This window comes from Phascolarctos cinereus, unplaced genomic scaffold (assembly GCF_003287225.1).
Source record: "Phascolarctos cinereus isolate Bilbo 61053 unplaced genomic scaffold, phaCin_HiC Scaffold_7;HRSCAF=346, whole genome shotgun sequence".
Lineage (NCBI taxonomy): Eukaryota > Metazoa > Chordata > Mammalia > Diprotodontia > Phascolarctidae > Phascolarctos > Phascolarctos cinereus.
Genome location: NW_027556180.1, coordinates 4234119 through 4251509, shown reverse-complemented (window position 1 = coordinate 4251509; position 17391 = coordinate 4234119). Strand labels below are relative to the sequence as shown.

Here is a 17391-nt window from a genome sequence, read left to right as displayed (position 1 = left end):
TTTCTACTTTCCTTCTAATCTTGGCTGCATTGGTTTTGTTTGTTCAAAACCTTTTTTCACTTAATGAAATCAGAATTGTCCATTTTACATCTCATGATACTCTCTATCTCTCATTTGGTCCAAAGGTCTTCCCTTATCCATAGATCTGACAGATAAGCTACTCCATGCTCCCCTGATTTACTTATGCCACCCTTTATCTATAAATCACACATCTGTTTTGACTTTAGCTTGGTATGTGGTGTAAGCTCTTGGTCTATACCTACTTTCTGCCAAACTGCTTTCCTGTTTGAACAGCAGTTTTTGTCCCAAAAGTCTGGATCTTCAGGTTTATCAAACACTAGACTGCTATGGTCATTTACTACTGTATGTTACATGCCTGATCTATTCCACCGATCCACCATTCTTCTTAGCCAGCACCAGATCATTCTGATGATTACCACTTTATAACAGTTTGGGATCTGGTGCAGCTAGGTCAGTTGCTGTATTTTTTTTTTCACTGATTCCCTTAATATCCTTAACCTTTTGTTCTTCCAGATGAATTTTCCTATCATTTTTTCTAGCTCTATAAAATAATTTCTGGATAGTTTGATTGGCATGGTACTGAATAGATTAATGTAAGTGGAATTGTCATTTTTATTATATTGCTTAGCCTACCCATGAGTAATTACTATTTTTCCAGTTATTTAAATCTGACTTTATCTGTGCACAGAATCTTTTGTAATTGTGTCCATATAGTTCCTGAATTTGTCTTGGTAGGTAAAATCCCAGGTACTTTGCACTGTCATCGTCTCCCTGATGTTGGAGTCCTCTTTGAGAATGAAGGACAAACCATACACATAATATTGTCTATAGTTATTTCACTTTATTTTATTTTTTTGCTTTTTTGGGGAGGTGATCGGGGTTAACTGACTTGCCCAGGGTTACACAGCTAGTAAGTGTTAAATGTCTGACACTGGATTTGAACTCAGGTCCTCCTGACTCCAAGGCCAGAGCTCTATCCACTGCCCCCGTCTATAGCTATTTTGAATGGAATTTCTTTTTCTGTCTCTTGCTACTGGATTTTGTTGGTAATTTATAGAAATGCTGATGATGTATGTGGGTTTATTTTGTATCCTTCAACTTTGCTAAAGTTGTTAATTATTTCAACTGATTTTTACTTGATTCTCTAGGATTCTCTAAGTATACCATCTTATTGTCTGTAAAGAGTGATAGCTTTGTTTCTTCTTTGTCTATTCTAATTCCTTCAACTTCTTTTTCTTCTCTTACTGCTAAAGCTAACATTTCTAGTACAACATTGGATAATAGTGGTGATAATGGACACAGAAGAGGTTAAAGCTGGATAACTATATCTGGGAGTCATCAGCATAATCATGATAATTATATTCATGAGAGATAATGACATCTCTAAGGGAAACGGTATTAAGGGAGAAGAGAGGAGGGCTCAGGACAGAGCCCTGAAGGACGTGATTAAATGTGTTACTAGAAGTAGAATGCAAAGGGAAGTTACAGTGCCTTGAGGTAGGATGACATACATACTCTTCAGCGCGCCATTTTATCTCTCTGTGTTACTGTGGCCTCTGCTTTAAAAATAAAAGTTGGATGCTTTTTGCTTTGATGCCAATCGTTTGTACCTTCTAACCCTTCCCCTCTAGAATTAAAAAAAATAACAATTAGCACAGCGACTGCTTCTGGCACTAAGTGGAATAGCCTGCCCCCTATAGTTTCTGACCTTTCTACAGAAAGGAAGGAAACATGCGCTATCTTCCCTTCTCCTTGCTATTTTCCAAATCTGTCAACTTATCTCCCATCTCCACGCCTTTGCCCAGGAAGCCCCCTGTGCCCGGCATGTGTTCCCTCCTCTCCTCCACTTCTTGCAAGGCCTAATGGCCTTACAGGTATAGCTTATATGCTACCTTCTGTAGGACAGCTTCTCTGATTTTCCCTAATTATTACTGTTCTGTCTCTCCTCAATTAATCAATATTTATTAAGTGCCTACCATCTTCCAGGCACTGTGCTAAGTACTGGAGACAGCAAAAGAGGCAAAAAGTAGTCCCTGACCTCAAGGAGCTTATGATCTAATGGAGGGCACAACAAGCAAATAAATACATATGAAGTGAGAACCATATGGAATGAGTAGGGACCAGTGGACAGAGGGAAGGTACTGGAAATGAGATGATTTAGGGAAGGTTTCCTGTAGAAGGTGGGGTTTTACTAGGGACTTGAAAGAAAGGACCCAAAGCATCTTGCTCTAAAATTAGTAGCTTGTGATAACACAAGAGTACCAAAGGGAACATTAATTCCCGGTGCTGCTGGTCTCCATTTTGTACAGTGCACAGAGGCAATATGGCGGCCTTCCATGTTCATTAATTGCTGTTAGGAGACATGAGCAGGTGAGAGATCAATGAATGCTTTACTAGGGACCAGGGAGGTCAGGAGTCAGCGATGAGGAGGGAATGTGTCCCAGGCACCGAGGACGGCCAGAGAGAATGACCAGAGCCAGAGACAGAGGGTCCTGTTCACGGAATGGCCACGAGGCTGGTGTCCCTTGATCAAAGAGTATGTGTCAGGGATTGCCTTGATTGGCTTATCCATTTCTTTGGTTGTGTCCCTCCTAGACCATGAGATCCTTGGCAGTAGGAGCTATCTGCAGCCCAGCACCAAACACAATGCCTGGCCTCTAATAAATCCTTCAGAAACATCTGTAAAATCCACTTGGATAGCTAGAGGTGAACTTGTTCTATAAGAGCAAATAAACCAAGAGCTCAGGTTTGTTTTTTCTAGCGAATGCAGAGGCGGGCCCAACGACAAACAGCCTTGGGAGCGGGCTGCTTTTCCCAGAGACCACATGCTAATGACGACACGTGTAGACGGTGTGTGAGACTACTTTTGTTCTTTCTGACTTTCATGAGCCCATGAGGTGCCTAGCCTTCTCAGGCTCATCTTGTAGATGAAGAAACTGAGCCCCGGAGCGGTAGAGTGACTGGTCTCAGGGCACACAGCAAGTAAGAAGGACAGCTGAAGCCGGTACCCAGGTCCATTTTTCTGTGACACCACACTCCTTCCCTAAGAACTTAAGACATGTTGAGTGAGAAGGCAAACCCGGAACCTGTTGAGTTTAAACACCAAAGAGAAGCCTCCTCCTCCCTTCTGCCAGTTGGGGCTCTTGCTTAGTGGGGATCCCATCCCCCAGTATTCTGTTCCAGCTCTGCCCTTTGCTTTATCACTCTGAAGTTTCCACACCAGGCACATCGCACAGTCCAGAGGACACTCAGTCATTGCAATGCTGACCCCAGCTTTTCTAATCCCCAATTCTCCCACGCTCAAGACTTTCTCAAGGTCTCTCTTCCTGTTGCTATGCAATTTTGCATCAAGCTACAACATTTCAAAAATGCTTCTCCCCCTCCACATCCCCACGTCCACTGCTGGTTTGGGAGCAGCCTCTTGAATAGTATTTCAGTCCCTGGAATTCTCCTTTTCCTATTCTCTCTCTGTTCTCCTCCCCCTCCCATTTAGAATTCCTCTCAGAGCTGGGGCAGAAGTGAAAAGTCCCCTAATCTAGCTCCCTCCACATTCAAGAATCCTCTTTGCAACATCCCTGACAAGTTTGCACCCCAGTCTGATTAAGGGCTTATCAGTGATGGAATTGAATCCAGAATCTGATTAAGGATTTAAGAGTAATGGGAATTTACTAGTTGTGTGACCCTGGGCAAGTCACTTAACCCCAATTGCCTAAAAAGGAAAAAACAAAGGAAAAAAAAGAAAGAGTAATGGGAAACTCAGTGTTTCCTGTGGAAGCCCTTTGCAATTTGGGACAATTCAATGATCAGAAAGGCATTTCTTATGTCGAACATAAATCTTCCTGTGGTCTGTTGATCACAGTTACAGCCTCCAGCTACAAGATAAAAGTCAAATTTCTCTTCCACTAGATAAAAGTTGAGATTATAACTCTTAGAAAGCAGAATAAATGAGAGAGAACACATTCACCAAATGAAATGGGCTGCCGCAGGAGCTGGTAAGCTCCCCCTCCTTGGGGGTCTTCAAGCTGACTCTGGGTATGTTATAGCTGGGATTTCCTTCATACATGGCTTGCCCTCTCTGACTGCCCCTTATAATGGTGATAACTAAGGCCTCCCACAAAAATGAAGCACCCTGAGGTTCCCAGAGTCTCCAGGCTAATGGGACCCAACCCTCAGTTGCCAGCCTGGCCAGGTACCGGGAGCTGACTGAGAAGCCCGTCTATAGAGACTGACGATGAGGAGGAGCCCACCATCCCCCGGCAGCCCAACCCACTTGGGGACAGTCCTCATCATCAAGAGGTTCTTCCTGACCTCCAGCTTAAATTGGTCTCAGGAGTCAAGCAGAATGTGGCCACAGGGCACACGGCTGAGGGTAGGAGGGACCGCACTGGCTGCAAAGTCAGGAGACCTGAGTTCAAATGCTAGTTGTGACTCTTACTACCTGTAGGGCCTTGGACAAGTCTCTTATCTTCTCTAGGGCTTAGTTATCTCACCACCAAAAAAATGAGAAGGGTGGACCCAATGCCCTTGGAGGCCCCTTGTCTCTCTAAATCTGTGACCCTATGTCCAGTTCTCCCTCCCCTGGCAGCCTTTCAAGCCCCTGAACACAAAAGTCATGTCAGCATCACACAGCAGGTAGAAAACTAGACCTGGAGCCAGGAAGACCTGAGTTCAAATTCTTTTTATGATACTTTCTACAGGACAGACCACGAGCTAGGCAATTCACTGAGCTTCCTCTGTAAACTGGGGCTGAAGGGAAATGAAAAGGGAGTCCGCTCCCATGATCTTGTGAGGCCCAAACTCAACACCCACTGCTCCTGCTAAGGACAGAAGAAGGCAGGGAATCAGTGCACCAGGAGGTGCTCCCCAGCGTGGGATAACCTCCAGTCTGTCAATGTTGGGAAAGTGTTTCTGAAAAAGTGATTTTCTCACAGAAATGCTAGCAGATAAGTGGGGCAAGGGCTACAGCTGTTTGTTTGGCTTTTTTACATGTGAGGAGACTGACGCACAGAAAGGTCACAGAGCTGACTCATGGTCACCCAGCGATAGTCAGAGCTTGCCTTACGTGTCCTGGTTCCTATGAAACTTCCACGTGCAAACCCCTCCGAAGCATCCCTGCTGAGTTACTCTCCAGCCTCTTCTGGGAGATTTTTAGTGGAAGGGGACCCACGACCTTACAAGAAAGTCCATTCCATTTTTGGACATTTTTTTTCCTGACAAGCAGCTGAAATCTGCCTTCCACCAATTAGTCTTAATTCCAACATCTTGAGCAAAACAGATTTCTAAATATAGCCCACCTTCTGCATGATATCCCTTCAAAGATCATGTTTCCCCACTATCTTCTTCAGACTCAAGCTTCTTTCACCACTTCTTACAGAGCCAGGGTCCGAGACTACACTAGCCTGGTTGCCTTTATCTGGACACATTCCAGTTTCTCAATCTCTTTCACTCTAGCTCCTGGACTCAGTCTCACAGTCTTTCAGGGCAGTGTAATTGGTTCCGAAATCCGAACCCAGCACTTCAACAAAGGCAAACTCAGACTCACGCAGTTCAGTCAGGGTAAGTTTGTGGTCCCCTACAGCCCTGAGATCTTTTTATTTCCATGAACACTGTTGAAAAGTCAGTCCTCACACCCATCCTGCCATTGGGTAATGTGATTATCACTACTTAACCCTAGTGTCCTGGTGCATTTCATGTTGTTGATTTCAGTCCAGCCTGACAAGCTAGGGAAGACAGCTGCGTATCACCTCCATACTCAGTGGCCACATCTTCTCTGACCTCAAGGGATAGAAGGCTGGGGCAGGAGTCAGAAGTCCTCCATTGAAATGCTGGTTCTGCCAGGTATTACCTGCATGGCCTTGGGCAAGCTGCTTGATTCCTCTGAGACCCAAAGGGTTAAGGAGAGGCCTTTCAGGTATCCTTCTGGCTCAAAACCTATGACCCCGTGACAAAAGTGTGGGCTCAGGCTAAATGCCTGTCCCTGGGGCACTGCAATCTCCATCTCGCCTTGCATGAACACTTGACTATATACATATTTTCATTTCTCATGTTCTTGTTTAATGGGGAGGGAGTTGTATGTTCCAGTGGGTGATGGATCCTGGATTCAACAGTGCTCATAGAAAAAACCATCTGACCATTAGGATCTTTGAGTACTCAGACTGAATCCCAGTATACTGTGTTTACCCACACAACAGGTGCTCACAGGTAACAGTGGATTGTTCCCCGTTTGGGAAAAAAACACTAGGTCTAGACTCTCTTACTTCCTGGTAGGTGACCCTCACCTCATCAATGGCTCAACCTGCCTCTTCTAATTGGTTCCACCATCTTCAGAACTTTTCACAAACACCTCATCTGAATTGCATGGCAAAACAAGGTGGGGAGAATGATGCTGGTGGAGGCATCAACCTGCTCATTGTGGTAGACCAAGGTCCCCTGAGAACTCTTAAACTGATTCTCTGCTTGTTCTATCACTGTGGGTGTGGAGCTCAGGATGGAGAATGGAGTGACCCTTTTCTTCCTCAGCCCTTCCACTGAGTCCTGTCTCTCTACCTGACCCCACTCCCCTGCCTCCAGGTTTCTGGTCACCCTGGACAGCTTCCTGGCTTACTGGGTCCTTGCCCACTTAGGTTTGGGCCAATAAGCCCTTCTCACATACACTGGAGAAATGTTTGTCTGAATTAAATTGAATGGAAATATTCCATTCAGGGGGGATCATTGAGAGTCCCTAAAAGATGGTACCAGATTTGTGGCTTTTCTCACCAATGCTTGTTAGCCCTCCAAGCTCTCAGAGACCAGACAGAAGACCATGAACTTTAAGGGTGTGTATGTCCTGAACTCTGCAGGGTAGGCCAGGGAAAGAGGTACCAAGGAACAAGAGAAAGTAGGAAAAAGCTAGCAATCCAAGCTTTGAAGAAGAAAAGCCTTCCCTCCCTTGTAGTCCCAGGTGGAGGTGGCAAAAAATAACCAGGGACAGCACCTGGCAAGAACCCACCTGGGCTCCCAGAGGCAGTCTTGTTTCCTCGTAACCCTGCCAGAAACAAACCTTGGATTGAAAGACTCATAGAATCCTCCTCTGCCTCAGTTTGCCCCTCTGAATAGGGAGATAAAAGTAGTGGCCCATGAAAAGCTTTACTGAGGCAGTCCAAGGTCCTTTCTAGGCCTGAATGAGTATCAATAACCATCATAAACCCAATAATAACACCACCACACGTTGAATAGAGACTTCAGAACATAAGGGATGAAAAAAGAAGCCCTTATTAGGCACCTAGGACAGCTGGGTGGCACAGTGGATAGAGTGATGGGCTTGAAGTCAGGAAGACTGATCTGGCCTCAGACACTTCCTAGCTGTGTGACCTGGGCAAGTTACTTCACCCTGTTTTCCTCAATTTCTTCATCCATAAAATGAGCCGAAGAAGGAAAAGGCAAACAACACTAGTATCTTTGCCAAGAAAACTCCAAATGGCTTCATGAAGAGTCTGACACAACTGAAACGACTGAACAACAAAAATTAGGCACCTACTATATGCCCAAAACTCTCTTGTCTATAATATATATAGCACATATAGATAGATATCCAGGCCCCTTCCAGGAAGGGAGAGATAGGACTTTTTTACAGATAGGGAAATGACTCCAGGTTCCTGCATCAAGTCTGCTCACTCACCCATACTCTCTCTTTGAAAACCTTTTCTCCACCTGCTTTTACCCTAAGACTATGTCACACTAGATTTGTTGTCCCTACACAAAGAAGAGTTGGGAAAGGTGGGCCATGAAAGATAATTGTTCGATCATTCACATTAAAAATGCTTAGGGGGATGATCCCCAGGGACCAGCCTGTCAACGTGTGGCTACTTGGACATATTTAATAAACTCCTTTTAATTCTTTAACAACAACAAAAAAAGCCTAGTGGCAAATCCACAGAGGGCAATTTGGCTCAGTCTTTACAAAGACCCTCAGTTCTTACAAACGTCCTGCTCTCCTTTGGCCAGAAGCCTGGGAATCCTGCACAGCTGAGATTATGCTGATAAAAGAGAAGCAAGTAAGGGGATTGGGGGAGTGAGAAGTAGAGGGATTATCTAGCTGAACCTCCTTGTTTTACATGGAAAGAAACTGAAGCTCAGAGAGGAGGGAGGGATGTCCAGCCCCAGATGGCCCGGCCAGCTTGGACTCCTGGCACCCCTGGTTGGGCACTGGCTGCTATGCCCTGCTGATCTAAGTAACGAATGGTTTTGATTCTCCACAGGCTCCTCATGACATCAAACACCCAATGTGATTTAGAAACGCAAAGACAGAGGGAGCCTGACACAAAATACGAACAACAGTTGCGGAGGAGGGTTCTTGTCCTTTTCAGAAGTCTGCCACTCACAGCTAGTTCAAATGAGAAGGGGGAGAGGACAGTCTCCAACGCCCCAGAAAGGCCCTTTCCGATTATCCTGCATGATTGTGGATTTAGAGCTAGCAGGGACCTTAGAGGCCATCTGCCCAGCCCCTGGCTTTACAGAGAACTAGCTCAAGGTCACTCATCAGAGGAGCATGTCATAGACACATACGATAGACATCGCAGGTAGGTAAGAGCTCAGGTCCTCTGGCTCTGGAGCCAGGGGTTGGGCTATGCCTGCACTGCGCCATCCCCCAAAATGACCTGCCTTGAAGCTGGCCTCCCAGGCAATGAGTCCCACAGCCCTGCGGGAGTCTGGGAAGCTTCAGCCACCTCCAGGTCTCTCAAATGCCTCCAGTAGGCTGAGCAGCTTCCTTCCCTCAGACACTGGCTCTGCCTGGGGAAGGGGTACATACCAGTTCGTTGTCCTCTCCTGGGTTCAGCAGGACCCAGTGGTCTCTCTTGTGGTTTTCCTCCATGCCAAGGCTCTCCTGTCACTTGCCAAGGTCTACTCCCAATTAATCCTTCAGGAAGCACCTCGCCAGGGCCAGCTGGAAGACTGAGCACCAAATACTTTTCATCCTGGCTGTGCAATGATGTTTAAATCTCCCACCACACCCCTTCCTTATTGGACCAACAAAGGTGAGCAGGGGAGGCCAAGGGGGTTCCCAGCTTCCAGCCTCCCTCAGCTTTGGCTGCTGAACCAATGTAGGGAGGCAGACACAAGAGCAGTGGTTGGACAGGGAAGTATAATCACTTAGTTTCCCATCAGCAAACGTTGGAGCTAAGCCAAGCACACCAAGAACAGAGACGATCCCTCTTGAAGAAACTGAGCCAGAGAGATTAGCAAGGAAGGAAGGTTCTGAGACTTGAGGGAAAGGGACAAGCACATTGCCTAGGGTGGGAGTAGGGGAGAGTCAGAGGCATGCGGAAATAGTTATTGAGACTGACAGGAAGATGGGGTTTGAGGCTGAAAGGAAGGAGAGGCTCAGGTGAAAAGTGGGGATCAAACAGAAGCAGAGGGGAGAGCAGCAGCTACAGCAAAGCCCTCAACATCCCAAGACAGACAGACTTGGGCAGACCCTGCACCAACAGAGGGGTTACCCCTCCCTTCTTCTCTCCAGAAAATTCATGGACTCTCAGATTTGGAAAAGGCTGGAAAATCCCCTTGATCACCCAACCAACGAGTGATCACTCAGCCTTTGTTTGAAGCCCTCCTTAACTTCCCTGGGCCTCGGTTTCCCTATCTGTCAAATGAGGCAGTTGAACCAGATGACCTACCACTATGATGGAAACGTGAAGGGCAACTGGGTGGTCCAAAAGAGCAAAGCATGACCCCAAATCCCTCATTTAAGAGAATGAATGGGATTTCTATGGCATGGGAAATTCTGGGAGAAGGAAGGAAGTAGGGAGGGAGGAAGGGAGGGAGGAAGGAAGGAAGGAAGGAAGGAAGGAAGGAAGGAAGGAAGGAAGGAAGGAAGGAAGGAAGGAAGAAGGAAGGAAGGAAGGAAGAAGGAGGGAGGGAAGGAGGAAGTGAATTTTATGCATATGGAATAAATCTTGAATACTGTGGCTCTCCTTTCCAAAAAACTGTCAAAGAGACAACTCATTGATTTGTAGGAGTACGTGGATTTTCTTCATGTTGCTTCTTCAATGATTACTTCAAGAGTTCAAGGATCCGAGCCTCAGGGTTTAAGCCCACCATTCAATGCTGCAGACCGGCTGCACTCTGGCTCCGTATTCAAAGCCTGCCTGCATAGGCTGCTGGTGCCCTGGACTGTCCCCTGGGAGAGACGCTGAAGACATCAGAAGTGAGACCCAGAGCACTGGCTGGAATACGGCCAAGGGAGAGGACACCAGCTGCTGCTGGTAAGTGGGTCATTTCTTCTATCTGCTTCAAGATGCTCAACATTTTCCTTTGATGGTGGGGTTGAGGGGCTTCGTCCTGGCAGGTCAAGGTCTGGCCTCTGGCTGTTTATGGAAAACTACCAACCAGATTGTCCAGAAATGGAGAGGATTTGTGGTGAATGTCAATGAGAGTGAAGGGGAGCCCCACCCTTGGGAGGGAGTTGTGCGATGGCAAAAGCTCTGGACTTGGAGACCCAGGCTTGCAGTCCTCAGTTCTATGACTATCTCTTCCTCTCTCTGTGCCTCAGTTTCCTCTTCTGCAAAAGGAGGGGCTTGGGATGAGCTCCAGATCTCTGCTTTGATGATTCTATGATCTCTACAATCCAGGCTCGTTCCTGATTTTGCAGGACCTGGTGTGGGAGGAGGCTGCCACCACGGACTAGACTGAAATTCTCAGGGCAGAGGATGTACACAGATTTGGCTTTAGTACCTTCCAGGGAGTCCAGACCAGCATGTGGGAAGCTCTGTGGAAAGGGCACTGGAGCGAGAGAGACCTGTGGGCCCAGTGCTGAGCCCCAGCTAGTCTGTACATCAAAAAAAAAGGAGCTTAGAGAGAAACCAGTGTTCCAGAGTATGTGCACATGTGTGCATGTGTGTGCCTTTCTGCTAGTCGGTGGCCCACCTTCTGGTGATGAGCCTCACCAAATTGTAGCAGGCTGGTATAGGACTCTCCAGCGTGACAGGTGGCACTCCATGAGCATTGCCTTTGAGATGACACTGTCTTCTCCTCTTCAGGACAAGGCACTGGAGGATGAAGCTGGTGTACCCTCACTACCAGGAACCATTGGCAAGCAGTCAAGGGCTGGGAATGAACAGGTTTCCGAAGAATGAAAAGCCTTTGATTACCATGCGAGAGACTGCTCCGAATCACCAGTCGAGAGAAACAAAACCAGCCCAATCGTGAAGTCTTGCCCCACACCAGCAAATGAACAGAGACGGCAAAAGACGCAAAGCGGTGGCATTGGAGGGACCGCGGGGAGATAGACAGAGAATCATGCATGGGTGGTGGAGTTGCAGATTGATTCAACTACTCGAGGAAGACACTTTGAGCTATGCTTAAACAACGGCAACAACTGAAGAGTTCATGCTGCTTGTCCCTCTGCTAGACACTCCACATGTACTCCAGGGACCCCAAAAGAACAACCCGAAACACATCAAGATGTTCAGAGCAGAATGGTTTGTGTTGGCAAAGAACTGAAAGCAAAGTATTGGCCGCCCGTTTGGAAAGATTCAAAAAGACAGTGGGACAAGAATATGACAGACTATTAATGCACCACACACACACACACATACACACACACACACACACACACACACACACATATGTATAAATAATTTAGAGAGACAGAGGACTTTTTTGAACTGAGGTAAAGTGAGGCAAAAGTCACCATGGAAAAATACACATAATTATGACTATGTAAACCAAAAACTCACAACAGAATGACATTGAGTGGTTATGATGCCTGAGCTGAACCCCAGGGGAGAGTTTAGAAAACTCACCTACATCCCTTCCCCACAAGGGTGGGGGATGCCAGGTGTGGAACATTGCCAATTTTGGCACACATAAGAGTTGCATTGGGTTTTTTTCCTGATCTTTTTTTTTTATTTTAAAATCTTTGTTATGTGGAACAACTTGTTGAGTGAAGGAGGGGGAAATAATATATTTAGAAGTAAATGTGATAAAAACAAAAAGTATCAATTTTGGAAACTTTAAACAATTTTTTTTTAAACATTGGATTATAACTTAGCTTTTCCCAGGAGAACCAGGGTCACCAAACCTTAGAGACGTGAACAACCCCGAGGCCTGTGCAGGCAATACATTCCCCAGGGTCATTGGCTCTGTTTCCTTTCCTCCTGGAGAGGCTTCCTCCTAAAGGTTTGTGGGCTAATTTGGAGGTGGAGGAAGCTGGAAAACATAGGCCTACACACACCTCCAAGCTCCCTCAAGACTCCATGATTCTATTCCTCTTACCTGACAAATGTCATTGGTTTTGATGCAGCAAACACTTCCTGACAAATGCCCCAACAACCCCTCTTACAAATCACATTCCCCCAAAGACCTACCGATCTTTCAGCGGTTACCAGGAAGGAGCGGCGTGGAGGGCCAACCTTTTCCAGGGCCCTGCCATGACTACATTTTCACAACAATTGGCACTGGTAGACCCAAGGAGGAAGAAGAGAGGGCTTTCTGTCAGAAGAGAATGCCCTAAAAGCTGGAAGTTTGCTCATCTGAAAGCCAGCAGAAACTGGACCAAGAAAGAATGAAAGAATGCCCACCAGACATCTAGTGGCAAACATTGCCTCAGACCCATCACCCAACCTGGGACAACGAAGGCTCATGGAGGCAGGTCACCATTTAAAGTGAAGTTATAGACACAGATTAATGTGTGAGATGAGGACAAGATTTCAATCCACACCTTTGAACATGGAAACCAAACTGCTCTTTTCCTCTTGTTGAAAGTGTGTTAGCAGGTAGAATAAGGCAGCCTCGGAGGTAGACCTGGCCAACCTGCCTACTCAGGGAAGCAGTTTGCGAAGGGGAAGAAACATCCAACTGTCCTCTGACTTACTGGGTCTATGCTGAAAGTCTTTCCTCAACAGCTCCGCCATTTCTTGGGGGCAACTTGAGGGCCTGGCACACAGGAGGCACTTAACAAATGCTCATTGACTGACTGACTCTTCAAGGGAAGAGCCCAGCCCTGACTCTGGATGAACTGCCCATGCTCCACCCTTCCATCCACCCCCGTTCATTCTTTCCTCGTTTATCCTGACTCTGCTCGGAGAAGCTAAATCCCCAGGTAACCAGACATGCATGGCACCCCGAGCCAGCCCATGCTGCTTCCTCTTTAAGAGCTGTGGCCTCTGGAATGTCGTTGCCCCAGGATTAAACCACCAGGAGTCTTATTTCATCAGTTTGTTGACCAAGACAAGAGCCAGGGGCACCTAAGAGGATTATACCCATTCCCATGGGTGAGGCCCCAGATTGGTGCTTTCATGTTTGAGAAGCAGCCCTGCCTGCTATTTTCCTGGATTGGAAGTGACCTGCCACTGATTGTTCTGAGCCGTTCCCAGGCCAGAGTAAAGGGATCTCCCTCAGGTGTGAGGCCCAGGATGTATTTGGGAATCAGACTTGGGAGTCTATAGCTCTCAGATGCAGCTGGCCCAGGGTCTCCTTGAGATCTGTCATTCAGCACCCAGCCCCAGGTGGACGGAGAAGGCGGGGAGCCTGGAAGGTCCTTGTTTTAACCTTGGAGAAGGGCGGCCTCAGAGCTCACTGGAATGAAGCTTTCGTGTGCTCCAAGAGAGCCATGTGCATGCACAGTGAAAGAGGAGGAAGGAGAGGGGAAAGAGGAGCCAAGGCAGGGGAAAGGAGACCATAGTGGAGGGGAGAGTATGAGGTCTTCAGCACAGGAGCGCATCTAGGAACTCTACAGAACCAAGTTAGGGAGAAGTAGGATAATTGAGGGGGAAGCATGTTGCAGATGGAGTCAAAAGGGTGGGTCTGGGTTCAAAACTTGGCTCCACTCCTTGCTGCCTCTGTGACATTAGACAAGTGACTTGATTTCCCCAGGTGTCAGTTTCCTTTCTTTGAAGTGAGGAGATTGAGCAGCTATACACAGTGAGTCAGAGAATGGGGGTTCAAGGTTCACCTTTGAGAGCCTAAGGAAGTGGCTGAATGCCTCCGTGCCTCAGTGTCTTCCATTTGTAAAATGGCAGAGTTGAATGTGATGACCTCTAAGGTTCCTTCCAGTTCTGATCCCACGATCCTCCTTCTCTCTGAATGTGTGATGTAGAGTGCTGGGATGTTCACAATGTCTTTGTCCTGCGTCAGAATGGGAATGGGAGGGGCAGCTAGGTGATGCAGTGGATAGAGCACCGGCCCTGAAGTCAGGAGGACCTGAGTTCAAAGCCGACCTCAGACCAAACACCTGACACTTAGTAGCTGTGTGACCCTGGGCAAGTCACTTAACCCCAATTGCCTAAAAAAGAAAAAAAACAAAACAAAAATCAAAACCTATTCACCTTTAAGACTTGCTGATTCTCTGGTCAGCATGTCATGCCCAAGAAGGAGCCATGGCCCGGTACCTACTGGCAAAGAGCAACAGAGAACTGATGTTAAATAACCGTGAAAAGGCCATTTCATTTTTAATAGTAAAATCTACCTGTTTTCACCTAATTTCCCTTTTCCTTACATTATTAAAACATAGGAACTGATGGGCAGAACTGCCATCATTTAGACATCTCTCTACCTGGTCCTATTGCTCTTATCACAAAGGAATGCTTTAAAAGGAAGAGGGTACAGAATCTGTGGAGCCCCAAAGGAGAACCTATGACACCTGGAGCAAACCCCCAAAATGTCTAGCAGAATTTCTCTTTTAAAAATATTTTCTCCAATTCCATGCAAAAATAATTCTTAAAATTTGCTTTTTGAAATTTGGGGTTCTTGATTCTCTCACTATCCTCCCCCCTCCCTGAGACAGCAAGCAGTTTGATCAAGGTTATACATGTGCAGTCACGCAAAATGTCTTCCCATATTAGTCATGTTGTGGATGAAAACACAGACCAAACAGAACAAAACAAAATGAGAAAAAGAAAAAAAGTAAAGAAAAAGTTTGCATTCAGAGTTCATCAGTTCTTTCTCTGGATGTGGATAGCAGTTTTCATAAGTTCTTGGGAACTGTCTTGGATCACTGTATCACTGAAAAGAGCTAAGTCATTCACAATCGATCATCACATCTAGCAGAATTCCTAATGAGTTTAAAACTCAGCCCAGTGTCCAGAACATAGTAGGTGCTTAATAAATGTTTAATGAATTGTATTGAATTGAATCAAACTTTTTGGTCTATTAGGTGACCATTGACAGCCAATGGGACCAAGTCTGTAAAATCACAAGAGCTATGACTAAGGTGTTTACCTAATCTAGAAACAGGAAGATAAGTGGGCAGCCCTAGAATCTTTAGAGAGGTAAACTGAGGACAAGGGAAAAGGGAATCCTTTGTGTCATGGACAAGATTGGGAATATAGTGCTCCCAGAAAACAGCATAAAAATGTAGGTAAACAAGGTTTGGTAATTAGAGTTAACAAACAAACAAAAATTATTTTATTTCATCTTCACAATGCCTCCGGGAGGCAGGAGCTGTTATTATACCCATTTGGCAGGTGAGAAAACTGAGATGAGAGAGGGTGACATTAAAGAAGTGTCTGAGGCAAGATTCCAACTCTTCCATGGTGCCCCCTAGTGACCTCAATAAAGTTTAGATCCAGTCATGACGATAGATCTACAGGAGCTGGGTGAAGAGAACTGGAGTCTGGGGAGGGGGGTGTCTAATTTTTTTCTTAATTTTGTGAAGATGGCATCGGGGGCAGGAGAAATGCTGGGCCTTGAGACAGCAAACTTGTCCCTCCCGTTAATTACCCATGTGACCACGTGCAAACACTTCACCTCCTTAGGCACAGTCACTTCATAAAATGGCGACAATGATCCATATTCTGCCTCTTCCACAGAGTGAATGGAAGGATGAGCTGTCTACAGGTGAGTTGCTGCCGTTGAGACCTCTATGCTGTGCTCTGTCATCACACATCCCTGTATAGTAAGCTCTTCAGAAATGTTGTTTTCAGTTATTTGTCTATTCACTCATTCATTCGTACAATTGAAACATCACAATTTGTGTATGAAACATTTTGGTTCTAAATGAGTCTGGGAAGGTAGATTGGAACCCCGTTACAGAAGACCTCAGGGTCCAGAAGGAGTTGTAATTTTCCCTATAGACCATAGGGCACTGTAGAAGGTGTTTGGGCAGGTGAGCCGTGTGAGCAGCCCTGATCTTCAGGAAGATTGCTCAAAGAGCAGCATGAAGGAGGGATGGAAGGGGAAAATGATATAGGGAAGCTACTGAGAATCTATTGCCACTTCCTAGAGGAGGCATAATAAAGACCCGAGTGCAAACTTCAAACAACCATGAAATTAAAATCCTGTGATCCTACTTTATTTGAGTGGGAATGCCCGGTAGAGTCCATTTTCACATTTCCATCATTGCTCAAAAAGGAAACAAGGAAGCAAGCAAATACTGTTTGGGTGGACTGATGGAAACTGGGCCTCCCCAATTCGCAGATGTGTCTGGGTCCAACAGGTCATCTGAACTATATGAGGTCTCTGGTTTTATTGCATTCCTGGGAAGGAATGGATTCTGGCACAAGATGACACTGTCTTCTAGTTTCGAGTAATCTCCAAAATCCTATTACCCAATGTTTCTGAATGCCCTAGTTAAGTTCACCCCTTGCCTGACATTTTTATGGTCATTAGCTGTCAATCAGAACACCATTGTTGTTTTCAGCCTTGATGAAAATCAAAAGAGGTCATTGGTTTCAGGTAAGTTCATCCAATATCCTACCCTGTGCTGCCCTGGACCCAACTTTGGGCTTTTATATAAGCTACTGCCTTCATGCCTTGATTTCATGGCTTGGAAGAAGATCCTGTTTTGATCTGCTTTGTCACCAAAGAAAGATTCTATGGTCTGACTTTTTGTGCAGAATTTGTTTAGAGCAACTTTTTACGGGTATTTGGAGGGGTTTAGGGGAGAGCGCAAGCAAGTCGCTGCTTTTACTCTGCCATCTTGGCTCCACCCCTGCCCCATTCAAAGATCCTGTTGTCCCTCCAAACCTCTCCCTCCTCTACTGACTGAAGACTAAAATTCTACCACAGAGATGCGCCCTCTGGGGCAGTAATCACTTAACACCGTAGTGCTGATACCCAGAGGAGGAGATGGTATAATGACCAGGTAGAGTTTGACAGTTCCATTATGGTTACAGGCTTTCAAAGTTAGAAGGGACCCCAGATGCCATCTCAGCAGAAGCTCTACAGTGAGTGCGCAGAAAGATCCTTATTCAATTTTAACAAATATCTCATTTGATCTTCACAGCAATCCTGAGAGGTAGGTGCTGTTTTTTATCCCCCTTTTACAATGGAGGAAACCAAGGCAAGCAGAGGTTGTGACTTACCCAAGGTCACACAGCTAGTTAGTGCCTGACTTGAACTCAGGTCTTCCTGACTCCAAGTCCAGTGCTCTATCCACTGAGCCACCTACCTGCC

General features: G+C 46.1%; 1 protein-coding gene and 1 long non-coding RNA gene across 4 annotated transcripts in view; one reads left to right on the top strand and one right to left on the bottom strand.

Annotated features, from left to right (window-relative positions):
* ATP13A5 (ATPase 13A5) overlaps positions 1 to 8899 on the bottom strand; it is a 111671-nt gene extending 102772 nt beyond the window's left edge. For all 3 annotated transcript variants that reach the window (XR_002320364.2, XR_013483439.1, XM_020964642.2), the window contains exon 1: positions 8810 to 8899. Coding sequence is in view for 1 of the 3 variants with exons in the window: in XM_020964642.2 (XP_020820301.1) it covers positions 8810 to 8872 (63 nt within the window). In the remaining 2 variants the exon portion in view is untranslated. The remainder of the gene's footprint in view (positions 1 to 8809) is intronic.
* A 45-nt stretch (positions 8900 to 8944) lies between these two features.
* LOC110193075 (uncharacterized) lies at positions 8945 to 15828 on the top strand. The gene is made up of 3 exons (XR_002320365.2): positions 8945 to 9035; positions 10014 to 10262; positions 11037 to 15828. It is a non-coding gene; the product is annotated as an uncharacterized LOC110193075 (long non-coding RNA).
* Positions 15829 to 17391: the final 1563 nt, after the last annotated feature.